This window comes from Neovison vison, chromosome X (genome assembly GCF_020171115.1).
Source record: "Neovison vison isolate M4711 chromosome X, ASM_NN_V1, whole genome shotgun sequence".
Lineage (NCBI taxonomy): Eukaryota > Metazoa > Chordata > Mammalia > Carnivora > Mustelidae > Neogale > Neogale vison.
In genome coordinates, this window is record NC_058105.1 from 117,189,349 (window position 1) to 117,216,272 (window position 26,924).

Below are 26,924 nucleotides of genomic sequence, written 5' to 3' on the forward strand. Positions count from 1 at the left end.
ACTTAAATGAACCAAGTCTAAAAATTACTTGTTGAACACAGATTCTAAAACATCAGAAGCCAAATTAATTCACTGTTGAAATGTAAGATGATCTCTGTAGAGTTAAATTATACAAAATACTTCAATACATTTCAGGGCTTCTAATGATTATGGATAATAATTTCATTTTCAAAATACCAAGAGTTTGAGTACATTGACAAATCACACTAGATAATAATACTTCTTTGAATACTGCCAGAAACAACCCTAAATAAAAAAATCAGGCAGGGGCGCCTGGCTGGCTCAGTGGGTAGGGCATGCAACTCTTGATCTCAGGGACATGAGTTCAAGCCACATGCTGGGTGTAGAGATTATTTTAAAAAAATAAAATAAAAGTTAAAAAAAATCAGGCAAATCTCCACATTATCAATTGGTGACTTACTTTTTCAACATACTCAAACACCAAGTACAATTTCCCCCTCCGACGAAAGGCTTCCTTCAGCTCCACGATGTTTTCCTGCTTGAGAGTACGAAGCATTTTAAGCTCTCGTAAAGTCGTTTCCTTGACTTCTTCATTTTCTAGAATGTAAACAATGGTGAATAGAGTAAAATTAAAGCTTTCAAGCTACTGTTCAAAAATTCTAAAGTGAAAACGTACCAATTTCCCTTTCCACTTGGAGTACTTCTGCATAAGGAGTTCAAGGATGGAAGATTAAATATCACATTTTCTTGTTGAAAGGATCAAGAATTAGCATCTTACAGAAGAAAAGGCTTACTTGACCAGCATGCACATAATTTTCTGCTTGTGTTTTCTTATACTCCGTATTGCAAAGTAATGTACAAACACATACCGACAGATATGACGTATAAATCCACTGTCCTTTTCATTCTAACACTACGCACTGAGAAAGAAGGAGATTAAGAGGGTGAGAAGGAATCAGCTCTATCAGTGTGCAGAGAAGCCTCTATGCAGCATCTGTTGCAGCTGATGTTTTTAACTTTGGCCTGTAGTTTTGGCTTAAAAGAACATTTTATCGTTCAGGCAGCGTGCGAGTCACCTCAGTGAGCAGAGGTCACATACCAGGCACCCACAGTGCAGCTCACAGTCAAGTTGCAGGGATTTCTAAGAGTGTCTGATCTCTCTGAATAGCAGCTGCTATAGGTTCCTGCTGTCTTCCTGTGGCATGTCCATCTGTCCATCCCAGATGGTGTAGCTGTACTGGGATGCAGAACTTACGCTGAACCAATACAGCCTCCCATATCATCAACTTCACCCATGATAGCCCCCACAGGCATGGAGAAGGACGGAAATCACATTAACTCTAATGGACGAATTGGCAGGGGAGAAGGAAAGGAATACTTTATTTTAAAAGAGTTTTTACGATACCTTCAGATTTAGCCCAGAAATTCTACCTACCATGTTCACATATACACATAGAGGTGTGCACACACACACAAGACTACAGGTTCATAATCCTTTATCTCCAACTTCAAAAATCAGTCTAAAAACTGAACACTTCTTCCAAGTTTATGGCAAGTCTCCTCAGAAGTAAAACCTGAACTGACACGAGACCACTTATATTCTTTGTTCATCCCACTTAATATGTGGGATATGTTTATTTATTTATTTATTTTCCCCCTAAAGGTTTTATTTATTTATTTGACAGACAGAGATCACAAGTAGGCAGAGAGGCAGCCAGAGAGAGAGGAGGAAACAGGCTCCCTGCTGAGCAGAGAGCCCGGAAGCTGAAGGCAGAGGCTTAACCCAGTGAGCCACCCAGGTACCCCCTGGGATATGTTTATTTTATGTAAAGTATGTTTACTTTAGAAATAGTACCTGATTACAAGGTGCTAAAGTAGCATGCAGTATTTCCATTCTAAATCCCCAAAGTTATAAATTCTAAAACACATTTGTCCCCAAGGTTTGGGGTCATAGTCAAAATCCAAGCTTGAGAGTCTAAGTTTTGTGAGTCTCAGGTTCAGTCATATCTAACCGCCCTCAGGTTCAGGGAATTAGAAAATGGAGTTTGGGGATGAAAGTGAGAAAGATGAAAATGTCTCCTAGAGACAAATGCTTCCTAAGCAAGATACACAAGAGAAAAGGGGCTGAATCTTCCCTCCAAATGAGGGAGGGAAGATTCTCCATCAGGAGCCAGGAGTACTTTTCAGATTATTTTCTATCCCAGCCCATTTCTCAGCCTCCGTTCAAACTGAGTTTCAAGAATAAAGAGATAGTAATAAAAACAGGGGCTTTGTAGCACCAGAGTATCTGTAATAAACAGGGAACATAAAGTCAACACTCCTTTGAGAATGGTTACACAAGTGAAATATCCTCCTTATTTCAGCAAAAACAACGGTTGGGGAATGCTGGAGCAGAGATTAGAAAAGGACAGAGAAAGATATTGCCTATCAGAAAGCAAGAATTAGCAGTACCAAGGCCAACAGTGGCATAAGCAGTGAGCCAGCCCAGTCCACACCGGGGGGGGGGGGGTTAACGGGGAACTGCGGTCTCACAGCCGCCCTCCCCATGCCCAGTCACGGGAAAAGAATGTGACACAGTGGGGGCCACCTGGCAATAGGGGGAATGTACGAGTTGTGATCAGGGATCTCCCAAAGTGGCTTAGAGGACTGTGGTGGGACAGAGGTCCAGCTGTTTTGCAAACTGGGGCTAAGCCAGGGACGTGGTGTTCTGTGACTTTTAGAACAGCTAAAACATAGGGAACACTAAAAAGACTTTAGTGCTATGAGGTAGGTTCACCTGCTTCTCTGCTACCCCATCTGGTTTACTTTCAAGACTGGGGTAATCAAACTGAAGTTCACCTATCTCTAATACACAGAATGCCACACAGGTTTCAATACAAAGCAAACGATCTTCTAACAAGGCAATAACTCAATACAGACAAGTACACTGGGTTACTCATGACCTGGTTCCTGTCTGCTTTTCCATCCCCATCTCGTGTCCTTCCTTCCCCTCCCTCACATTAGTCTTTCAATTCCCAAAATAGCTCCAACGTTATTCTTTCGAGCTTAGGGCCTTTGAACTTGTTCCCTCTGCCTGGAACTGACATTCTACAACTCAGACTCCTTACAGGGCTGGTTCCTCTTTGGGTTTCAGTTTAAATAGCGCTCCTCACAAGCTTTGCCCAGATCACAAGACCAAAGCAGGCTTTCATCCCTATTATTCCTTATCATTCTACTTTGAGCTTTTCTTTCGCAGACCTTCTCACCATTTTTATTTATAGGTTGTTTTGCTTACAGGTGGCTACCCCTGCTCAACTAAGAGCTCTCAGAGGACAGGCCCAAGTTCTGCTATTCAACAATAGTCACTCAACCACCTAGGACTGCACCTGGCACAAAGGGATCAATGAGGAAACCTTCACTCATATGTGGCTAGCTCTCATTCATGGGAGGCAGCAACGTGATGGCAAGCAAGAGGCACTTTGTCCTCTCAGTTTTGAGTACAATGCTTTCCATCTTGTCTCTAGAAGCTAGAGAAGGGCAGGTTTTCAGGCAGGAAGACAAACTAAAGTCATTTTCCCCTATTCATCTCCATGCCTGGTTGTCCTCTGCAATATGTGATTATAAAATAGGGAGCTTCAAAAAAACTAAGGACTAACTTTTAGTCCTTAGGACTAAGGGTCAAGAACACATATATATTTAACAACATCCATAAGCTTTGCTGGAGCTGGGTACAAATGAATGTTGCAACTAAGTCAAAAGTAAATACAACTGGTGTATCTTTTCTAGTCAAATGCTTGGTGAATTCTTGGCACCCAAAAAGCAACTGAAACAAGGGAGCTTTGTATTATTAGCAGCTTGGGGCAGTTTCATTTTGCGAACAGAGAGAGCCACCTCAGAATGGCTGAAGTCGAATGGCTTTAGAAGAAACCCTGGAGTAGGATTTGGAAGACCTGGAGTTTGGACCCTGTCAATGAACCAACACTGTGAAATGTGATGTTGGGCAAGCCACTTAACTTTTCATTCATAAAGTAACTAAATAAATGGGCACCCTCCCCACCCACACAGACCCTAAAAAACAATCCCATGGCTTTTTCCAAATCTAATAATCAATTATTTCTTTCCATTAAAATCTCATTGATTATGAGCGTAAACCTCCCTGGATTTTGCTATTCTGTGATATAGACATCATTCAAATTTATACTAACTCTACATAAAAATGGCTAAAGAAGAAAGAGAAATGAATCTTTGAAAAGCAGCTCACAAAATCACCTAGCATATGGGGCCAAAACCACCTCATTTGAGCTGCCTGTCTATTTTAGGAAATGAAGGCTTCTCTAATGTATGCCTGTCACAGATATTAAAAGTTGAAGCAAGCACTTTGGCACTAAGAATGTAATGAATGGGAACAGGCAGGAAGTGGAGTTACTAATTCCCTAAATGCAAGCAAAATGCACACTCTTCATTACTTGGTCTATCCTATTATTTTTGTTTCTTTAAGTACTTTTAAGGCTCCTGGCCTACCCTGTACTTGGACAAAACTGTGGCACTAAATGATGAGATAATGGGGAAAAGCAATGCACATTGTATGTACACATGCTTCTCACCTCAGGTTCAGAAAGCAGCCAAGCTCTTCAGCGAGGCATTGTTTACAAGTGGTAGCACAGCCTACTGCCAGGAGCACAAAAATCCCTGCCTTCCAGTTGAAATAATCCTGCAGACTGTTTATTTAGGCTAGGGTTTCTCCAGTTTACAAATGAAGAAACCACATCTAGAAAGAGTAACTTCCTCAGGGTGAGTGAAGGGAATGCCACACTGAGTAGAAGACAGGGAGGCAGGCAACATGGTATAAGGCAGTGGGCAAGCTTTAGAGAATGAGTCCGAACACCCAAGCTCAGGTCTGCACTCTGCTACTGCTTAGCTGAGTGGCAAAGCAACATGGTATGTGTTATGGGTAGAAGAAAAACTCGACAAAGATTTTGAGGTCTGCATCTTTCCCAGTTAATTACATACTACCTGTGCAGCTTTGAGCCTTGGATTCCTTGGCTGTAAACCGGAGCTGGACTTTTCCTAGATGATTCTGAAGGTCCTTCCAAAATCTAAGACCTGGTGCTTTCATGCAAGTTCTACTTATGTATATGTCAATGGACCTGGTCCTCAGTTACCAGTGAAGGTGTGTAGCTTAGTACAGGCAGCAAGTCTGACAATGTTATATAAATTCTTTGGAGTGATGATTAAATGGCAGGGTAGAGAAAGGACGGTAAATAAGAAAGAAACAAAGAACTAATCTACTTTTAGCTCACCAGTCAGACAAGTTAACACACTAAAAATCAAGAAGGGAGATTCACTAACGTAAAAGAAAACAATTCTTAAGGAAAAAAAAAAAACAGGAGTGAAAGAAATGCAAAGTAAGTAATAGAGAAAAATCTAAAGATTAGCAGAAACTCTATCGTAACTCTATTTTTAAGGAACTGAGGGCTCAGAAAAGATATCCAGAAATAGCTGTAACCTACTTTATGAAATCACAAACCTGACATTCTTGTATAGCCAAAGAGGCCCCCCAAAATGGACCTTTAAGTGGATACAATGGAGGAGAAAAAAGCCAACCCATCTTTGTGCAAAACCATAAGGGTACCGTATTTGAGTCTGGTTGCCCTGACTAAAGAAGGAATACCACCAAGAGGGTAATTAACATGGCCAAGGGGTCTGAATGGCGGTACTGCCACCATATATACCAAAAAAAAAAAAAGAAGAAAAGAAAAGAAAATCATTAAATCTTCAGCAATGAAGACTGGGTAAAGCACAAAAGAAATTTATTAAATTATGAAAGGTACAAATATTCATCAAATCCTAGAAGAATCCCTGAAGCTTGAAAGAGTTCCATTCTGGACATTAAAAGAAATGTGGTGAAATCACGAGTAGCCAGAATGCTTAAGCTTCATTAACTGAATTCTCTGTTTAACCAAAGGTAGGAAAGTTTAAGGCCTCTCTTATAGAGAAATCTGGTTTCTTAATTTAAGGACCAAAGACTATGAACTCTTATTTTGTACCATTGTACAAAATGAGACCAGAGTTTCCTCAATCCAGAGATCAGGATAGAGCTTTCTAAAGTCTGGGTAAAAATAAGGATGAAATCAAATGGAGGAAGGAAAGGATGACCAATTAAATATTTTCTCATGTTTAAAAAAAATAAATATGTCCATTCCAAGAGAAAAAATATTTATCTACAGAAAAGATAAGCAGGATATGAAATGCAAGCCATTTTACTTGATATAAAAGTAGAGGCACAACCTATATTCCATCTTAACTATGGACTACCATACAGCTCCCTGAGAATCAGCCTCCTTGCCACATAGCAAGGCCCAGTGACCCTCCTGAACCCATCACCTGTACTTTTAGGGAAAGACTAAAAAGTCCTAAGAAGCAAAAGATGTTCTCACATCAGAAGATCCAAAGGTATGTCAAAAATAATTCCTAACAACGTGGATGGAACTAGAGCGTATCATGCTTAGCGAAATAAGTCAATTGGAGAAAGACAACTATCATATGATCTCCCTGATATGAGGAAGTGGTGATGCAACATGGGGGCTTAAGTGGGTAGGAGAAGAATAAATGAAACAAGATGGGATCGGGAGGGAGACAAACCATAAGTGACTCTTAATCTCACAAAACAAACTGAGGGGTGCTGGGGGGAGGGGAGTTGGGAGAAGGGGGGTGGGGTTATGGACATTGGGGAGGGTATGTGCCTTGGTGAGTGCTGTGAAGTGTGTAAACCTGGTGATTCACAGACCTGTACCCCTGGGGATAAAAATATATTATATGTTTATAAAAAATTAAAAATTAATAATTTTAAAAAAAGATTGGAGAATGATTTAAATAGACCAGGAGGACAAAGCATTTTCAAAACTCTAAAATACTTAAGAAATCTTGATGATAAACAATTGATATGCTATTTATCAATTTAGCCATTTATTAAATCTTCTCTCAACGATAATATAGAAAATATGTGATTAGCTCATTCCTTATACCTGAAATAAAGTGTTTGCTTAGAAAAAAAAAAATCCTAGATCACAGGACCTTCTCAAGTAAAATATGAACACACAATGTTTATAATTCTTGTTAATTCAAATCTATCTAGGCTAAATCATGGCTATTGGATTATTCACTAACTTGTGGATGGCAGACATTTGTATAGGTGTGTGCATGAGAATGAGCTTTCCACAGTGACAGAAGATTATCATCTGAACATCAAATCTCATTGTACAAAATTCGAGTTATAGGAAGGGTAGATGAATTAGGCTAAATTTATCATTATACATAGTCCAAAAAATATCTTTCATTGGAATCATTTCTAGTAACTCTTTGGGCTGTAGTCATTTTTCCTCTTCTCAGAAAATCCAAATACTAAATAGAACTAATACTATGAAGACTCCTAGATGATTAGGTGTTTATAGCTAATGTTTCTCTGAGAATTTACATTAATAGAAAACTCACAGGGGCACCTGGGTGGCTCAATCAGTTAAGCGTCTGACTCTTGGTTTTAGCTCAGGTCATGGTCTCATGGGTCATGAGATCAAGCTGTGCTTTGGGCTCTGTGCTAGGCTCAGAGCCTGCTTAAGATTCTCCCTCTTCTTCTCCCTCTGTCCCTTCCCACCACTCGGATGTGTGGGTGCACTCTCTCTCTCTCTTAAAAAATATTAACTGAGGGGCACCTGGGTGGCTCAGTGGCTTAAAACCTCTGCCTTCGGCTCAGGTTCATGATCCCAGAGTCCCGGGATCGAGCCCCGCATTGGGCTTTCTGTTCAGCAGGGAAACTGCTTCCTCCTCTCTCCCTCTGCCTGCTTCTCTGCCTACTTGTGATCTCTGCCTGTCAAATAAATAAATAAAATCTTTTAAAAAAATTAACTGAAACTCTACATTGATGATAATGAATAAAGAGGCAAAAGTGATCAAAATTAAAAAATATTAACTAATGAAGAGATCTCAGATAAAAATGTCATCACTCACACAAGTCCTCCACTTTAACATGAGTTTGTATCCCGACCCAGTATGTCAGTCTTAAGCAAAATCATAGACAAAAGACACTGATATATGATCTGATGGAGTTCTAACAGCTAGTAACTGGAGAATAAAAAACTGACTAGGATGAAGACAGAGAGACAGGGACAAAAATAAAGGGAAAACTGACAAAGCCCTTGGTGTATTTTTTAATGAGTCTCTTTTTTTTTTAATCTCCCAAAAAAGGTAACACTTGATTCTTTTTTTCTAAGGAACAGCAAATAGTTGCTATTATAATCCAAATTTTGTTAACTATAAGATAAAGTAACTTATTTTTATTATTTTTGTTCCGTTTTCCCAACTTGAAGTTCCAGTCTAACTTTTTATTTACTATTAAAGTTTGGTTCCCATTTTAGATAGGCGTCTATTATCCTGGGATAATAAGAACAGCTTGAATTAAATAGTGGTCTACCTTAAAATGTACTTTCAAAAACATTTTATATAAATTTGTGGATAAATATGAATTTAATAAGAAAATAGGAGATGATCACAATCTTTTAAAGCTAATAGGAGATAATATATACTCTCACAAAATATCCCTTTATATTATCAGTATGAGAATACTTGACTAGCCTGAATGCAAATCAGACCAAGTTCAGATTCTATTTCAGTGTAAGCGTTTTTATAGGATTATTTCATGATCTTCACAAAGATTTTTAAACACTGGGTTTAGAACATTCACTATCATAATAACAGCAGAATATTTTTAGAGTAACTAATAAATGAGATTAATAAGAACTATATGACAATAAGGAATTATGATAGAACTCTATTTTTTAAAAAGATTTTATTTATTTATTTGACAGAGAGCTCACGTAGGCAGAGAGGCAGGCAGAGAGAGAGGAGGAAGCAGGCTCCCCGCCAAGCAAAGAGCCCGATGCGGGGCTCGAGCCTAGGACCCTGGGATCATGACCTGAGCTGAAGGCAGAGGCTTTAACCCACTGAGCCACCCAGGCGCCCTGAAACTCTATTTTTATTAGAACTGTCCTGACTGAAATTTAAGCTGATCAAATGGTTCAGAATTAAGTGACTGCCATAGGGGTTGAATGGACATTCCCATCTGTACTGAACTATTTATGTGCACTTCACATTCCAGAAGGGCTGCTCACCACACACGTTCCCTTAGTTCTATTATGGGTGGGTGATAAGGCTGCATGTCCCTGAGCTCTGGTAACTGATAATGGTCTGGCAGAGATGAGGGCAGAGGGGATTCATGCTTTGTCAGCACACAGAAATGAAGGCTGATCAAATGTTTTATATAATGTCTAGACTATTCATAGACTTTCTGGATGCCACAGCTAGAAACAATGTGTCTTGCCTCAAAATTACTCAAATTCATTCAGGCACTGACTGCTTTCTACTCCTTTTTATTGCTATTTTTTTTTTTTAAACAGGTCTTAATCCTACCAAGCTTTCTGAAATTACACACACCTGACTTATCTTCATGCCTCTTACAGCACCTGGCTCAGTGCTCAGTAAATCTCAACAGATATGCTACTGATTACCACTCTGAAGGTATCAGGTACAAACACATGGTTTAACTGAAGCTAAGAATTGGTATGCACAGAACAGGGATTGTGAAGAATATGGCAACTTAGTTTTTTTTTTTCTTGTTTTGTTGTTGCTTTGTTTTGTTTTTTGTTTTTAAAGCAATGGCATACGTGACCTAGACTGTACTGCCTTTCAAAAACTTCACGACAATTATTATTTTTGGTGGTAACGATGTGCCTTACAAGATGAATGCACAGTCAGAAGTCTTTACTTGAAGGCAAAGGTTATGCTTTGATCTACTGTTGCAACCACTCTTTTTAGTAGATCACCATTTGTCTCTTGGCCACCTGTGGTTAGCCCAAAGCCACTGCTCAAAGAGCTCACTGCCAGTGGTCTCAGAGTGGACTGGCCTGGGGCTATTGTTTCCTGTTGGACTACAGGTACATCATTTAGAGCAGATTTTTTTTCTTTACAACAAGCTAAATGCATTTTTTTTTTTTAATTATTGCCTTCTTTTTAAGGCTGGCAAGACAATGGCTGCTAAGGGTTTCCCAGATGATGTGATGTGCTCCACATAACCAGAACATCAGAGGTGGGTTCTATCAAATACTACTGAATCTACCCCAGGACTTTATTAGTGAGCCCTTTTTGTTATTTAATGTTTGCTAAGTCTCTAAAGTAGGAGTGAGGAAACTGTTCACAAACATAGATGCTGGTGTCTTCCAGGACTTAGTCAATGTGTGCTGATGGAGGTAGGCTATGACTGCTATTGTCATACTTCCAATTAGATAGGAAAGTTAACGCTATGCCGGTCCTCTTAGCACTACTTTCCACAAAGCAAGTTATGATTCAGTGGTAAAAAAATTAATGTCACATTGATGCCACAAATAAGCATTTCTGTGAATTTATATGAGCAGGAAAGAACAGAAAATGAAGAAACTCACGTTAGGATAATAGTTTTGTGACATTTTTGCTTCAGTTATATATAGGATGTTCTGTATGTGGATACTGGATCAGAATGTAAAAAAATATTTCTGTGGGTCTCTGTAGAAAAATTTGGGAAAATGCTGCCTAGAGCTTCTGAAAGGCCATATGTGCCTTCATGGTAAATTTCTCTACTTGTCTATATTTAGGTGACCAATAGTCTAGACTTAAAACCTAATGACTACTGAGATGCTTTATTTATATTTTATACATTACTTTCTTTTTAATGTTTTATTTAAGATTTTCTTGCCCAGCATAGAGTAATTTTAATACTCCATCTGAAATGGTCTGGACGTAACCAAGGACTCCAACTACGGAATTTCTTCTTGAAAAGCTTTTATTCTTCAAATGAATTATTTTAAATATAACATCATTTTCTTCATACTATCTACATACCACTTATCCTTGTATTTCTAATGGACTGGAAACCGGAGATCACAATAACCAATTCCAAAGCCCTTCAAACAGCAATTACTATGTGAACTCACAAAAATATTTACTTCAAATTGGTCTTCTCATTTTAATAATATTTAGGAATAGCATAAATAGCATGCCTTCTACTCAGCATCTGAAGCAAGATTTCCACAATGCTGACTGTACCTTAAAATATAAGATAAATTTTCTAATATCATGAGATATGAAAAGATTCACACAAAAGGAGCCAAATGTTCCAAAGCAAAATATGATAACAAATAAGCTATACTCGCTTTCTGAGATGGAGACTTTAAAATTTCAGGAGCAAAGTCTAGATAGCTAGATCCTATCTCTTCCATATCCTATTCACAAGGACTAAATACAAAAAGGAAAAAATATATATATATAAATATATATACCTTCACTGTCCTTGAATTTCTTGATTGCCACAATTTCATGCGTTTCCTGCAAAAAAAAAAAAAAAAAAAAGAGGCAGAAAGTCATTTCCCAGTGTTTTCGAAACCGGGAATCCCAATTGTCTGGGGGTATATTCGGGGATAGTATAGCAAGAAACCAGAGAGTAAACAAACAGACCCTCTTCTCTCTCAGGCCCTCATTTCCTGGTTCCAAAATTCTCTTTCTTACCACCCTACAGACATTGTCAGGAAAGGAAAAAAAATAAGGGGGCGAGAGAAGGGGACCGAGAGAGGAGATTGGTGATAGACCATGGACAAACCAGAAGTGTCGATGTCTTGAGGCTACACAAAAATGCCAGGATGACTGACAATACAATATACCATCATTTGTTACTTCCATCTGAAACTCAGAGAAACATTTTAATTGGGCTTCTAGAGCAGAGAAAAGGCTTCTGCATTACTCGGTAGTTGATGGTAGTAGAATTCCCCTTGAAAGTTTCCTCCCTTCGCTTAACTTTTTGTAACAAACGGATCTAGTTCACCAGTTCTCCCTATTGAGGGTCATTTCAATGCCAAAGAGAGATAAACATCTGCCACCAAATACCAATCACTACCTCCTTCCTGCCCTTATTTTGCTCTCCTGAACAGAAGCAGTTTGTGAGCAGGACCCTACTTGAAACTGAAACATTTCAAAAAAATACAAGGTCTGGAAAGGAAACGGAAATGCTCAGAACTAAGCACCATGAGGTTAAATAACTCATGTCTAATTCTGGTCTATAAAAGGAATAAAAAAAGCTTTTGGCAAAATAATTCAAAGCCAACATGTGATACAGGAAGGTCTTCTGAATGACTCAAGTCTGCTTTTTTGTAGTGAAAGTGGGTATACTTTCAGATCTGTAGGAGCAAACCTTTAAATAAAAGAGTGTCCCCACATCAAAACAAAGGCTTTAAAAATGCACACAATAGCAGGCAATAATCAACAAGGTACAAATCATTAACTTATTAAAAATAAACACTTTTCTTTAGTTGTTTATAAAAGCAAAGAGGGATCATGAAAGCGGTGGTGGGGTGGGCTGAGAAATGACCATTTCTTAATTCTTATGCTCAACAACAATCCCTGAGTCGTAACTAGGTCTGTAAAATCAAATCCTCTCTGTTTTTCATCTGCCCCTTGAAATAAGAAAATATCAGCTTTCATCTTTGTTATAGGAAAAAAAAATTCATCTGAAAGTGCTATAGGCTACTGAGGAAAAAGCTTGTTAAGAATATTACATTTTTGTTGTTAATGGAGGACTGATAGGATTGTAGAGTACAGACAGCTTCTGGGATATAATTTTTTTGTACTCGGCCTTCCAGGTACTTTCTGATATTGGAAGTGTTTCCTTATTGGGAAGAAATAATGGCAAATTTAAAGTGATATGGGGGATATCGGCTAGAATATTAGTACAGGTAGTACCAGGTAAGTCTGCTAGGTATGCTACGCCCTCTTAACACAGTGATAACCATTTTCATACTCTGCTCCTTCTCAACAGGCTAGCCAATCACCGATGAATGGCATAAGATTAAGAACAAACACTATCAGGAAACTTGGCTCCAGACACAAAGAGGCAGCATGATATGCATCCAGGAAGAGAGTAAAACTGCTCACATTTTGGGCCACCTGGGTGGCTCAGTCCATTAAAAGTCTGCCTTTGGCTCAGGTCACAATCCCAGGTCCCGATATCCAGTCCCACGTAGAGCCCTGTATTGAGCCCTGTATTGTGCCCCCTGCTCGGTGAGGAGTCTGCTTCTCCCTCTACTCCTACCCCTGCTCTCTCTCTAGTAAATAAAAATAAAATCTTACCAAACCAAACAAAACAAAACCAAAAAAACCTGCTTGCATTTCAGCTGAGACATCTTCCAAGTCATACCACCCAAGGCATTTTTTAAAATTTAAATTTAATTAATTAACACACAAGGTATTATTGGTTCCATAGGTAGAGGTAATTCATCTGTCTTATATAATACCCAGTGCTCACTACACACATGCCAACACATCTTTTTATTGCATCCTAAATATTAACTTTGTCTGATTTTATAAAAGGTCTTGCTTAATTCAAATTCGCCCAGGATAGGACTACAAATTTACTTTTACAACAAACTTATTTACATCATCTTGAAGAAAGAAATTGATTAATTTCTGTATAAAAGTTACCTGAAAATGGGTCAAATAAAATTAAGCATTTACTCTTTTTCCTTTCATCAATACCATGGAAATCCTGTCTCCACACACACACACTCTCTCTCTCTCTCTCACTCAATACAGTTTATATATTTACTTAAAGAATGAAACAAAATGGATGAAGTTTTCTACATAAAATCAACTCAATCTTTAGTGGAAACTACATGCATTTAAGAGCAGAAGATACTGGAAAGAATTTAACATTATACTTTTATTCAAACTGCTTAAAAATAATGTAAACTCATTATATAAAACATAAAACATAAAAGGTATAATAAACCTTGCTAGCATTTTGGTTTATTTTTTCCCAGTAAAATTTTCTCAAATTGGAACAGTAATATTTATATACAATGTTATATGTTTTTATTTCACTTGATATTGTATGAGATACATTTTAACCTGTCATTAAATAATTTTAAAACAATTATTTTTTAATGGATTATTATTTAACTGTCAATACTTCAACATCTGCATCTTTATTCCCATAAATTCTGCAGGTGATATATCTGGGTCCAACAGTATGAACATTAAAGGCTCCTAATACTGCCAAAACAGATACACAAAAATATATCATCTCACGATTCCCTTTAGCAATATATAAGAACACCCACTCTATAACCATAACCAATAGTAAATACAATCACTGAAAAAAGTATTCAGACATCAGTGAGGTCACAGAAGTTTTATTCTATCAACTGGTAAGTGGAAAAAAAGTCAACTAAGCTTAATATTTTTCTTGATGATTCATGGATGTGAACCTGTTGCCAATTTTTGTTACAAGTATCTTCCGCAGATTGTTGTGGTCATTAAATTATTTAGGGTTTGGTTGTTGTTGAATGTAACTTATAATTACACATTTATTGATTTGTTTATAGTCACATTTATTGATATATGCCTTTATGTTCACTACTTTTGTGTTCAAAGTCCTTACTTAGCCTGAGTATGGTTAATATTCATACACATTTATTTATTATTAAAAGATTTTATTTATTTATTTGACAGAGAGATCACAAGTAGGCAGAGAGACAGGCAGAGGGGGAGGGGGAAGCAGGCTCCCTGCTGAGCAGAGAGCCCTACACGGGGCTCAATCCCAGGACCCTGAGATCATGACCAGAGCTGAAGGCAGAGGCCTAACCCACTGAGTCACCCAGGCACCCCTCATCCACCTTTATGTCTCAATATTTAAATGATTTAATTTCTTTCCTTAACCTTTATCTACCTGTCATTTAATATATGATATGGTGAAGGAATCTGTATTTAATATAATTCTAAATACTGAATCAACTTTCCCTACACTCTTTACCTTGGACTTTTAGTTCTTTGTTGTATCTTAGCATTCTTACATATATACTCGATTTTCTTTCAGAGCTTTCTAATTTAGTCTACATGATTGATCTGTTGATTCTTATGTTAGAACCAACGTAAATTATTGTGACTTGTTTTATTTATTTACTTTTACTTAAGAGACAGAGAAAGCACACGTAAGCACACATAAGAGGGGAAGGGAAAAGAAAGGGGAAAGAATCTCAAGCAGATTCCACATGCTGAGCCTTACATGGGGCTTGATCCCACAACCCTGAGATCATGACCTGAGCTGAAACCATGAGTCGAACACTTAACCGACTGAGCCACCCAGGTGCCCCTACTGTGATCTGTTTTAAATTTATCTGGGATTATAGGGGCGCCTGGGTGGCTCAGTGGGTTAAGCCGCTGCCTTCAGCTCAGGTCATGATCTCAGGGTCCTGGGATCGAGTCCCGAATCGGGCTCTCTGCTCAGCAGGAGCCTGCTTCCTCCTCTCTCTCTCTCTGCCTGCCTCTCTGCCTACTTGTGATCTCTGTCAAATAAATAAATAAAATCTTAAAAAAAAAAAAGATATTAAATTCATCTGGGATTATAGACCCTGGTTGTTCTTTTACCATTTTGTCTAATTTATTTTTGAGAATAGATTTTGGCTGTTTTATTTAATTTATAATTATACACCCATGAGCAATTATATGTAATCTATATTTCTTTGTATATTTTATTGCCTTCAGTCTTTACCTCTAGTCCTTGTCTACCGTTGGTTTTCATATTTTTGTAAAGCTTGATTTGCATTAAGTTTTTGCTCAATGTGCATCTTTGAATAGCTCTCTGAAGAAGTACCTATTTTCCAAGTCATTACATGTGTGCATGTCCCCACACATGATTGGCAACTTGGCAGGCACAGAATTCTTGGGAAGGCAACCTTATGCTCTCCATCTTCAGGATCCCTGTAAAGTTGTATCACTGCAAAGCCCTGGAAAGTGCCATTCACATCACAGACATTGTAGGTTTGTATGTTTATTGAAGCAATCTTCCAGCATATAGGAGTAAAAAGTCCATAACAAAATCCATGTACTTCCTCTTCTCCATCTACTTTCTTCTCCTTCTAAGAGGGAGAAAATGGAGTCTGAGGCCCATCTGATTTTTGTTCCAACATATGTACCTTTGATTCTGCCTAGATCCTATTAGGGCTCTTCCTTGGAATAAAAATTTTAAATTACCAGAATATACCTAGAAGAGAGTGGCGGGGGGGTGTTGAACTAATATTATCTGGAAATCAATGAAATTAGAAAAATTTTCCTCTAGCAACCTTAAATGTTGTTTCTATACCTGTTTTCCTAGTATTTTTCACTAGAAACCTTGTTAACTTTTAGATTTGCTCTCTCATTGTTGCTTTGTATGTTTTATTCACTACTGCGTAAGTGCCTAGAACAGCAGGCACATAGTAGGTTCAGTAAGTATTTCATGAGTGAATTAATCAAAACTGCTACATCAATTTTGTTCTTTTATTTCCTCCATTTTAGGTTTCTCTATCATCCTATCTCAGCTGACTTGGACTTCAATTTTTGCCTTGTTTCAACTTGCTCTCACTATAGAGGTCATATCCTCCTGGCTCTCCTTCGGGAGACTGCATCTGCTTGTTACAAAAAATCATTTTTAGAAAGATGCGTTGCTTCTAAATCTTCAGAGCAGTGTTTTCTTTATCTTCCCATGTCTTTTCATAGGGTACACGTCCCTGCCCCCTGCTTTTTAAAAACTCATCCCTACTAAGATTGGAAGAGATTCACTAGGTCTGGCACCTGAAAGGCTAGTTGGGGTTTTTCAGCCACTGAGTCTTCAAATGCAGTTTGATGCACCTGAGACCAAGGTCAAAACCTGGATTCCCAGCAAATTTGTTCTCATTGGGTTGGCTGGGCTGAGGCTGGATCACCTGTGCAGAGTTGTGAGAATAAGCTGTTTGCTGAACCCACACTTCCTAGCACATCCTGCTCCCTCTCCTCTACATTCACCACACCTTGCCAAGGGGGTCTGTGAATCCTAGGCTGCAACTTGCTGCTTCCAATCTTTCTCTGCTTTTTGCCATACTGTATTTGGGGTGCTTAGTCTCTGAAAAGATCTGGCAATACAGGTGCTGATGTGGGCTAGTTGGGGGACAGAGAACTCCAGCTCCCTCAGGGTCAAATAATAGTTAGCACCGTGAGATGGCTGCCTGTGTCCAGCTCCAGTGGGCATGGGTCCAACCAAGGCTTTTGCTACTTCATTTTGACAGTTTGCCCCAGTCTGGCTCAGAAAGTAGAATAAGGAGCATGATGTTCAAGGCTGTATTTTTCAATCCATCTCCCTTTCCCAACAATCTTCAATTTTTAGTTTCTTAATTTACAGAAATTTCTTGAGCTGTTTTGTTTTGTTTTAATCTCTTCATGGGTATTTAATGGAGAGGTAAGAGATGACACACCAAGGTTTATTACTTGTACTACCACCCTGAGATGCTACACATAATATGGGTGTAGACAAAGAAGAAAAATACATGAAAAATAGCTCTAAAGAACTGTGTTTTAAATTCAATTTATTCACAAAAGCTTGCCATTGCCCCCACAACGTCTGCAACAGAATGTCACCAGCTGTAGTCAGCATGATAGGCATAATTTTCTACTTGTTTCAGTATCTTACTTTGTTTAAACAGTGAGTTAGTTAAAAGCTGACATTTTGAACAACAAACTAAGGATGTGCTAAAAAAATATAAGTAAACCATTAATGATAATTCCATACCTCACCCTTAATTTTGTCTCAAAATTGAAATTATATTATTTTGGAATGCAAAAAGATAGAGGTTCCTAAATTGTGCTGCTATCTCCATGTGTGAACAAGCTATATCAAGGCATTTAACATTTACCAAAATAAATTTTCTCAGCTGAAAAAAAAAAAGATTAGAAAGAGAATGAAAAATAAATTTTATGAGTAGTAAAAAATAGAAAAATATCCAGAGGACCTATATTTCTTCCAGTATTGTCAAGATCTCCACCCCATAAAAATCATGCCTCAATCACTAAACAACCATCCTGGACACAGAGACTTGTAACCAAAACTTACTTCTGCTAGTAGTGACTGTCTACACTTACCCAGTCATTGGTTTATGGCCAGAACCAACTGTTCCTTAAAATGATGGCAAAGCAACTAACTGGTAATAACAATCACAAAATTTACTAAGTTACTTAAAATGCGGTTATATAACTTGACTTAATTATGCTCTGGAACAGTGAATTCTCTAAATTGATGATATACTTAACAAGGAACTATCAGGAATCATTACTTTAAATGTTTTGCTCTGTAATTTAAAATATCTAAAATGCATCATAAAAGAAAACAGAAAAAAACAGTGATTTTAGTTTACTATTCATGGATTCATGGATTCCTATATAATTCATTCTGAAATTATTCCCTGATGAAGCCATTCCTTGGGAGAAATTCTTTATTTCTTAATCCAAGTAGCAGTAAATACAGTTTGACACTAAAGTATTCTAAAATATTTCAATCCATGATGTATATGTAAATATCCCAACTGTCTGAAGTTCTTATACAGATTGACATGTGCCTCCTTCAGCAGGAGCAAAACCCTACAAATGTAGGCACTGTTACCAGATAGGCCAATATGGTACCTGAAAAAGCAAGCTTTATTTTGATTATTTAAGTACTTTGCACCAGGCCCTGTGCTCAGTGCTTCCAATGTATTATCTCATTTAATCCTCAAATCACTCTCTGAAGAGGATCCTACCATCATGCTCATTTTATAGATGAGGATAGACTGAGTTGTGTGGGGTTTTCTGAGTACAGCTGACACACAATGCCACCTTAGTTTCAGGTGTATAACATGGTGACTCAACACTGAGTTTTAATGAGGTTCCGTAACTTACCCTAAGAAGTAACACAGCTAAGATTTTAAACTCAGGAAGTCTGATTCTGGAGGCCATTTCTCATCCATGGTGATGCTATACCACCCTTGCCAAGCCATAGATGCAAATTTTGCTGTTAAAAAGGATATATTCTGAAACATACGCACATATCTCCACACTGGGGAGGCATCACTATTTCTCATCTGTGTTTTTCTTAAAAATATGTTATCACCAATAAAAATGTTGAAATAATTTTCTAATGTCTGTTATAAAATTTATGCACTTTAAAGTATGTGCAAAAATTCGTTATTTCTATCTTTATCTTTATTCTGATTCTTAGGTCACAGAAACCTTCTAAAGTAACTTAAAGAAATTACTTTTAACATTATGAGCAAAATTATAAAATGGGAGTAAATTCAAGGACAGGATACATTCCACGGCAGGTTGATACAATGAATTTGACATGTGTTTACCAAATACCATAGAAATACAAGTTATTAACCAGGATACACAAAGATGAAAACTAAATTGCTTTCCAAGAAATCTTGTTACTTGTATTGTTTATTACCTACATACTACCATTGTTTGCCAATATTAAAAGTTAAATTAACTATTAAAGTGAAGTATTTCAGACCACATCAGGAAGAACAATCTATAGCAAAGAAGAAGAGCATTTCAGTGAGCCATCTATGAACAGTCCACTGGGCCCCTGCTTTATATGAGGTTTTATATGACATCTTAGGTTTGACAGGAGTAAATGAAGCATCTCATATACACAGAAGCTTTTGTGTTGGTATGTAATAATGCATGTCAGTAAATTAAAGTTTATGACAATAGTTTAAAAGTACAACCCTGATGCCGAGTGATATGGAGCACTTTTTCATGTGTCTGTTGGCCATCTGGATGTCTTCTTTGCAGAAACGTCTGTTCATGTCCTCTGCCCATTTCTTGAATCAAAACCACAATGAGATATCACCTCACACCAGTCAGAATGGCTAAAATCAACAAGTCAGGAAATGACAGATGCTGGCGAGGATACGGAGAAAGGGGAACCCTCCTACACTGTTGGTGGGAATGCAAGCTGGTGCAACCACTCTGGAAAACAGCATGGAGGTTCCTCAAAATGTTGAAAATAGAACTGCCCTATGACCCAGCAATTGCACTACTGGGAATTTACCCTAAAGATACAAACGTAGTGATCCAAAGGGGCACGTGCACCCGAATGTTTATACCAGCAATGTCCACAATAGCCAAACTATGGAAAGAACCTAGATGTCCATCAATAGATGAATGGATCAAGAAGATGTGGTATATATACACAATGGAATACTATGCAGCCATCAAAAGAAACGAAATCTTGCCATTTGCGACAACATGGATGGAACTAGAGCGTATCATGCTTAGCGAAATAAGTCAAGTGGAGAAAGACAACTATCATATGATCTCCCTGATATGAGGAAGTGGTGATGCAACATGGGGGCTTAAGTGGGTAGGAGAAGAATCCATGAAACACGATGGGATAGGGAGGGAGACAAACCATAAGTGACTCTTAATCTCACGAAACAAACTGTGGGTTGCTGGGGGGAGGGGGGTTGGGAGAAGGGGGGTAGGGTTATGGACATTGGGGAGGGTATGTGCTTTTGGGTAAATTGGAAGGGGAGATGAACCATGAGAGACTATGGACTCTGAAAAACAATCTGTGGGGTCTGAAGTGGCGGGGGGGTGGGAGGTTGGGGTACCAGGTGGTGGGTATTATAGAGGGCACAGCTTGCATGGAGCACTGGGTGTGGTGAAAAAATAATGAATACTGTTTTTCTGAAAATAAATAAATTGGGAAAAAAAAAAAGTACAACCAATGTTATAGGATATGCCACAGGAGTTTAAAACAGATCGATCATGTAAATATACAGAAAAAGTATCAGATGTAAGTCAATAATATCTTGATTTGCTTCTGATCATTCTTTCTCCAGAGGTAACTTCTATCCTGAAACTGTTACATACCACTCCTTTGTACATTTTTATTATTACAAATGGATTTACCCATAAGCAATTTTACTACTGTTTTGAACACTGAAAATCATGTAAGTGGCATGTTACTGTGAGCATCTTTTTGCAACAGCTTTTTGATTTTAAGTACAACATTGTGTTTCTGAGATGTAAACAAAATCTAGTTCAGTGGCACTCAACTGGGGACACTGTGCACCTCCCCACACAGCAGGGACATCCGACAATGTCCAGAAATCCTTTTGTTTGTCACAACGGGATGGAGTGGAAGCTACTAGCATCTACTGGGTAGAGTCCAGGACTGCTGCTGAACATTCTACAGTGCATAGGACAACCCCATGACAAAGAATTACCCACTTCCAAATGTCGAAAGTGCTGGCATCGAAAAACTCTGCTCTAGTTTATTTATTGTAATTGTTTTGCAGTGTTCCACTGTAAACACTCCCCCTTAAAAGAGAGAGTGACCACTTTTTGAGATCAAATAAAGCTTTAGAAAAGAATAATACACTATGAAAAGAAATTTTAGGTGAAAATGAGATGATTAAAAGACTAATTCTCCAAAACTTATTAAAGCTATTAATCATGGCACTAAAATGTCTACACTCATCTCATTTTCATAAAATGATTACTTTTATAATAACTTTTGTAATATGGCCCCATTCAAACATCATATAGTGAAATATACTAAAAGATGTATATTTTTTACCTTTTTGTTAAAAATTCAGTGACACTGTTCAGCTGGCCCAAAATAATTTGGCAGTCACACAAAGTCTACACCAATAACTAGCAAAACTGCTACAAAGGTTCATATTATGGGGATATTGTTACAGGAAATACTGGTATAAATTCTAAACTGTCCATTATTTGTATTTTAAGAGCATTTCACCAAAACTCTTATATTTTAAAAAGCATTACAAGGAAAATTCACAATCAATTTACTTCAATGCTCAGCTTCTAAAAAGAAGATAGTCTCATGAAAATATTAATACATTATCTAGAACATGAGAGAGCAAGCACGCAGCCAAAAAAGGAAGATGTGGGAAGTAGAATCTTAAGACTCACATAGAAAACAACTGCCTTCAAGCCAAGTCAGTAATAAAATTTCTATATAACAAAACCTAGTTTCTCATTTATTTCCATTGAAACATCATATCCCTTCTACCCTCCTCTGGGCTGGATATGCCCTCCAGAAATCTTTACTGAGATGTAAGATGACAATAAATGAAGTATAAAATATCTAGATAGAATGCCTAACCAACTACTCCCTCTTTTCCCTCTCTGAACCTGGTCCTGTCTCCTGTCCCCATATCTCAGTGAACAGGTAAGTATCTAGCTAGGTATTTACGATCACGTTTGATATCTCCCTTGTCTGTACCCCAAAATACATCCAAGTGCTATTGAATTTTGCCTCCTAAATATTTTTCAAATCGGTCCACAGTTCTTCTCTACCTGACTCCCATCCTAATTCCAGCCCTTCCCATTCCTACTTGGAGTACTACCTAGCTTCCTAACCCTTCTAATAATGTCTGCCACTGGGAGAGCCTGGTAGCCATTTGGAAATGAAAATCTGCTTTCACTCCACCACTCCCATTAAAACTGTCCCCGAACTCCCTTGCCCTAAAGACTATGTCAAAACCCCTCCAAGTGGCCAGCAAGTCCCGTCCAGGGACCACTCCAGAAATGCCTTCCAGCCTCCTCTCCCTAGGTCTCCCTAGCTTGGTGAGCCCCAGCTATCAACACCGAGAGCTCCCCTGCCATAGTTCCTTCTACTCCTAAAAGTTTTGCCCTACTCAACCCTAAATTACCCCTGTCTCAGACCTTGGCACAAATCATCACTTACTCAGGGGAGCCCTCCCACAGCCTGTGACTAAGTTCAAAGCCCCGTATGTTCTATTAGCAAATTTCTCTTCGTAATTATTAAAGTGACACCTTCACATACTTTATGACCACCTGGATAAAGTCTGACTCCACCACTGGACAGGCATGTGGGTGAAAAATAACGTATGACTGGTTCAAAAGTGAACTACACAAGAGAGAGGCAGATCCAGTGCAAAAGTCTCACTGTACAGCAGCGCCAATTCAAAATTTACATCTGCTGGCCCAAGTCATGCTTCTCCTCGGATAAAACTCACTAATTCCACTATAGTCTAACAGAGAAACACTTTTTCCTACCATAATTTTTTTTTAAAGGCCTTCTTTGGGATATAAGGATTTAAAAAAAAAAAAAGATTTTATTTATTGATTTGACAGAGAGAGATCACAAGTAGGCAGAGAAGCAGGCAGAGAGAAAGGAGGAAACAGGCTCTCCGCTGAGCAGAGAACCCAATGCGGGGCTCAATCCCAGGACCCTGGGATCATGACCTGAGCCGAATAAAACATGAGAATAAAGAATGCACAAGTAACACATTTAAGTTTTTTAAAGAACAGTATATCCCTAGGAGACATATTAAGCTAGACCTGTCTCCTTCTTTCTTCAAAAACTTTCAAAAAAATGAAGATAATAAAACACAAGACCCAGGGTGCCCAAGTGGCTCAGTGGGTTAAAGCCTCTGCCTTCGGCTCAGGTCATGATCCGAGGGTCCTGGGATCGAGCCCCACATCGGGCTCTCTGCTCAGCAGGGACCCTGCTTCCTCCTCTCTCTCTGCCTGCCTCTCAGCCTACTTGTAATCTCTGCCTGTCAAATAAATAAATAAAATCTTTAAAAAAAAAACAAAAAAAAAACATAAGACCCTTCAAAATTTCATCTGGCCCTTTCCAAAAACCCTTTAGTAGGCAAGTATTTGAGTAAGCTCTTAAAATCCCAACGGAATTATAGTGTCTTGATTAAAAACCAGTTTTGTGAGGTACCTGGGTGCCTCAGTCTGTTAAACAGCTGCCTTCGGCTCAAGTCATGATCCCAAGGTCCTGAGGTGGAGCCCACCCACATCCTTGGGTTCTCTGCTCAGCAGGCAGTCTGCTTCCCCCTCTCCTTCTCTCCCTTTGCCCCTCCCCCTGCTCATGCTCTCTCTCAGTCTCTCTCAAATAAATAAACAAAGTCTTTTTAAAAAATAAATAAAAAACCCGTTTTGCTATTTGGCTACTCTGGCTTCTTACAGATCATAAAAACGTACTGCAAAACTGATACTGCTCTCTTTCTGTTAAAATTTCAGCATAAAATGGCTACAGTTACAAAGTTGTCAATACTTATCAAGTTACATATGAAGGCTTACTAAATTAAAAAATCAGTATTTACTGATTTATTTCTCCACCTGAAACAACAGAATAAAGATTGTTATTCTTCACCATCACCTCTACTCCATTCTGAGACAAAGCTAGTGAGATTTCTTCTAACCTAGAAAAACACAATATGAAAAGTTATGTTACATAACTACTAATATCTAATATTTGTGTGATATGAAACATTCCCAATGATGGAAAGAGTCGCAGATCTGAGAACGGGCTAACACAGTGCTTACGGTGCTATTCAGTATCATGGTTGCCAAATCCTTAGTGCAAATGTGCTACAAACATCCAGTAATTTTGTATTAGTGGTGTTTGGGGGAAGTCAAAGAAAAGGAGTAAAGCTTGGGTTCATGTGGAACAGAAAGAAGGTTAAGAGCCTCTGAAGGTGAGATAAAAGACCATGAGTTTTGTGGGAAGAGAAAATCAAAGGGAGAGGCTCTCTCTTATAAATGTAAGCCACACCGGGTTTTGTTTTGTTTTGTTTTGTTTTAAGGTTTTACTTATTTATTTGTGGAAAGAGAAAAGTGCCCAAGCAGAGAGGAGCGGCAGAGAGGGAAGCAGACTCCCCAATGAGCAAGGAGCACGATGTGGGACTCGTGCTCTGAGATCATGACATGAGTCCATGGCAGACACTCAACCAACTTAGCCACCCAGGTGCCCCCATAAGCCACATTCTTAAGGAGACCACTGGAATTCCTACACTAAAGTCTTCAACTATTTTTACTTGAATAAAAATAAATATATCCTGTAATAGTGTGAGACTTAAGGCCACAAATATAATAAAAACCCTAGAAGTCTGTGAACATTTAGTTGATAAATATAAGCAAACCCACATACCCGGAAAGCCCTTATAAGTACTTCTAATGGGCCCAGAATGCCTGTTGGTGAATCAGCATCAACCTGGACATTGGCTATTAATATCAAAGGATGTAACCATGATGAGTTAAGGAAACTAGTTCACTTAAAATGGGCATATCTTATTATATGTAAGAAAGTAGATGCTTATATGTAAATTATACCTCAAAAAGGTTGATTTAAAATGAATTATTTAAGCAGCCATCAAAAAAAGAAAGAAAGAAAGAAAGAAAGAAAGAAAGACATCTTGCCATTTGCAATGATGTGGATGGAACTAGAGGGTATTATGCCAAACTAAATACGTCAATCAGAGAAAGACATGATCATAGGATCTTGCTGATATGTGGAATTTGAGAAACAAGACAGAGGATCATAGGGGAAGAGAGGAATAAATGAAACAAGATGAAACCAGAGAGAGAGAGATACAAACCATAAAACTCTTAATCTCAGGAAACAAACTGAGGGTTGCTGGAGGGGCAAGGGGTGGGAGGGATGGGGTGGCAGAGTGATGGACACTGGGGAGGGTATGTGTTGTGGTGAGTGCTGTAAACTGTATAAGGCTGATGAATCTCAGACCTGTACCCCTGAAACATACATTATATGTTAATTTAAAAAAATACTATAAAGAAATAATTTTTAAAAATGATTTAAAAGTAACTCACCTTAAATTATAGACCAAGATAAGCTTGCTACCCTGTTAATACTATAGATAATAAAAAGTTCAAAAAATAAAATGCAGTTATTAAGACAAAAAATGAGATATCCAAAGAAAAATTTTCACTAACTTCTATGACAGAGCAAATAGCAATCCTTTTCAATAGAGACTTTCAAAACAATTTAGCTCCGTATCTAAAGATCATACAAAATTTGATATTTACCTGATTTTTACATAACCCTTCAGACATTATATACAGATGCTCTTAAATCACTTTGTCTACCAGCCACACTCAGACTGTGGTTATACCCACAAATTTCTAAGAGTATATGGCAATGATACCTGTCAAAGCATTACAGGTTAGTAATATTAACCATCATGTCTGTACTGTAATTATTGCACAATTGTATTAGAGTTTTATTTCATTTTAACCTTATTTTACAAAAATAAGCAGACAATGAGAAAATGGAAACTTCACCTCTAGTGGTCAATTGAGAAGACAGTATTAATTAGGCATGCCAAATGTAGGCAATCTACATCCTCTATCAGATAATCATAGACTTTGTGTTCTGTAGTGAACAAAGAGTACAAAATTTACATTTAATGTTGGAAATACATAATCAAAGACTAAATCTAAGATGTGCCAAGAAAATGTAGCTTTTTAATTTTCTATAACTTTTAATCTTTCTTTCCAAGCTCTGACCTTGATTTAATTTGCATTCTATAGTAGCTCAGTCTTTTCTGGCTTATAGTCTCTTTCAAGTAAATGCTCAGTCCCCCTCAGATTTTCTCTCTGCTTCTACCAAGATGGCAGATGGATGTATGTATGAATGTGGGCTGGCGTTACAGAACTTCACCGTGGTAAGGGAGGGGCTTTCAGATAAATACACGTCTTGTGTTATCCCCTGGGACTCTGGTCTCCAAGACAAGGTTCCCTGTAGGCCTGGACCCCAGAATACTGGCTTGATATTGCCATTGGACCCCAGGGAGACTGTGGACTCAGGTATGTGCTTTTGGCTTATAGCCCGGGTGTCTGGCCTGGTTGTTTGGCTCCTTCTCAGTTTTAATTGGTGAAGACATCCAGACTCCTCAATTTCATTTATACCGACAACCTGGTTATCAACCACAGTGTTATCAGCTTGCCCCTCAACACAGCATCCCCACTGATAGTTTCACTGGCTCCCAACCCAGATACCTGGAGTGTGCAGTGACTTTGAGATTCCTTAGAGGCCAATCACAAGCTGAAGAGAGACCCAGGAATCTTCTCTCCACCTAACCACAGCATGCCACATTTTAACTCTGCTGCTGCTGCTGCTGCTGCTTCTATTGTGATGAGGCAACTTTGCAAGGCAATTTCCATCAGTTCCATAAGGGGAATGGGGCACAAGCTTCCTTCACTTTTGGCTTTATTCACCCTCAACCTACGGTCTCCCTAAATCCAGAATTTTAGTTCCCTGAGGAAATGGGAGCCAG

The 26,924-nt window shown here is 38.3% G+C and overlaps 1 protein-coding gene across 4 annotated transcripts in view; it reads right to left on the reverse strand.

The window, feature by feature from the left end:
* Positions 1–26,924, reverse strand: part of CDKL5 (cyclin dependent kinase like 5) — a 206,227-nt gene that overhangs the window by 53,874 nt on the left and 125,429 nt on the right. For all 4 annotated transcript variants that reach the window (XM_044235916.1, XM_044235915.1, XM_044235914.1 and 1 more), the window contains exons 4-5: positions 11,304–11,349; positions 422–558 (exon numbers count right to left, since the gene is read on the reverse strand). In XM_044235916.1, the coding sequence (XP_044091851.1) occupies positions 422–558; positions 11,304–11,349 (183 nt within the window). The remainder of the gene's footprint in view (positions 1–421; positions 559–11,303; positions 11,350–26,924) is intronic.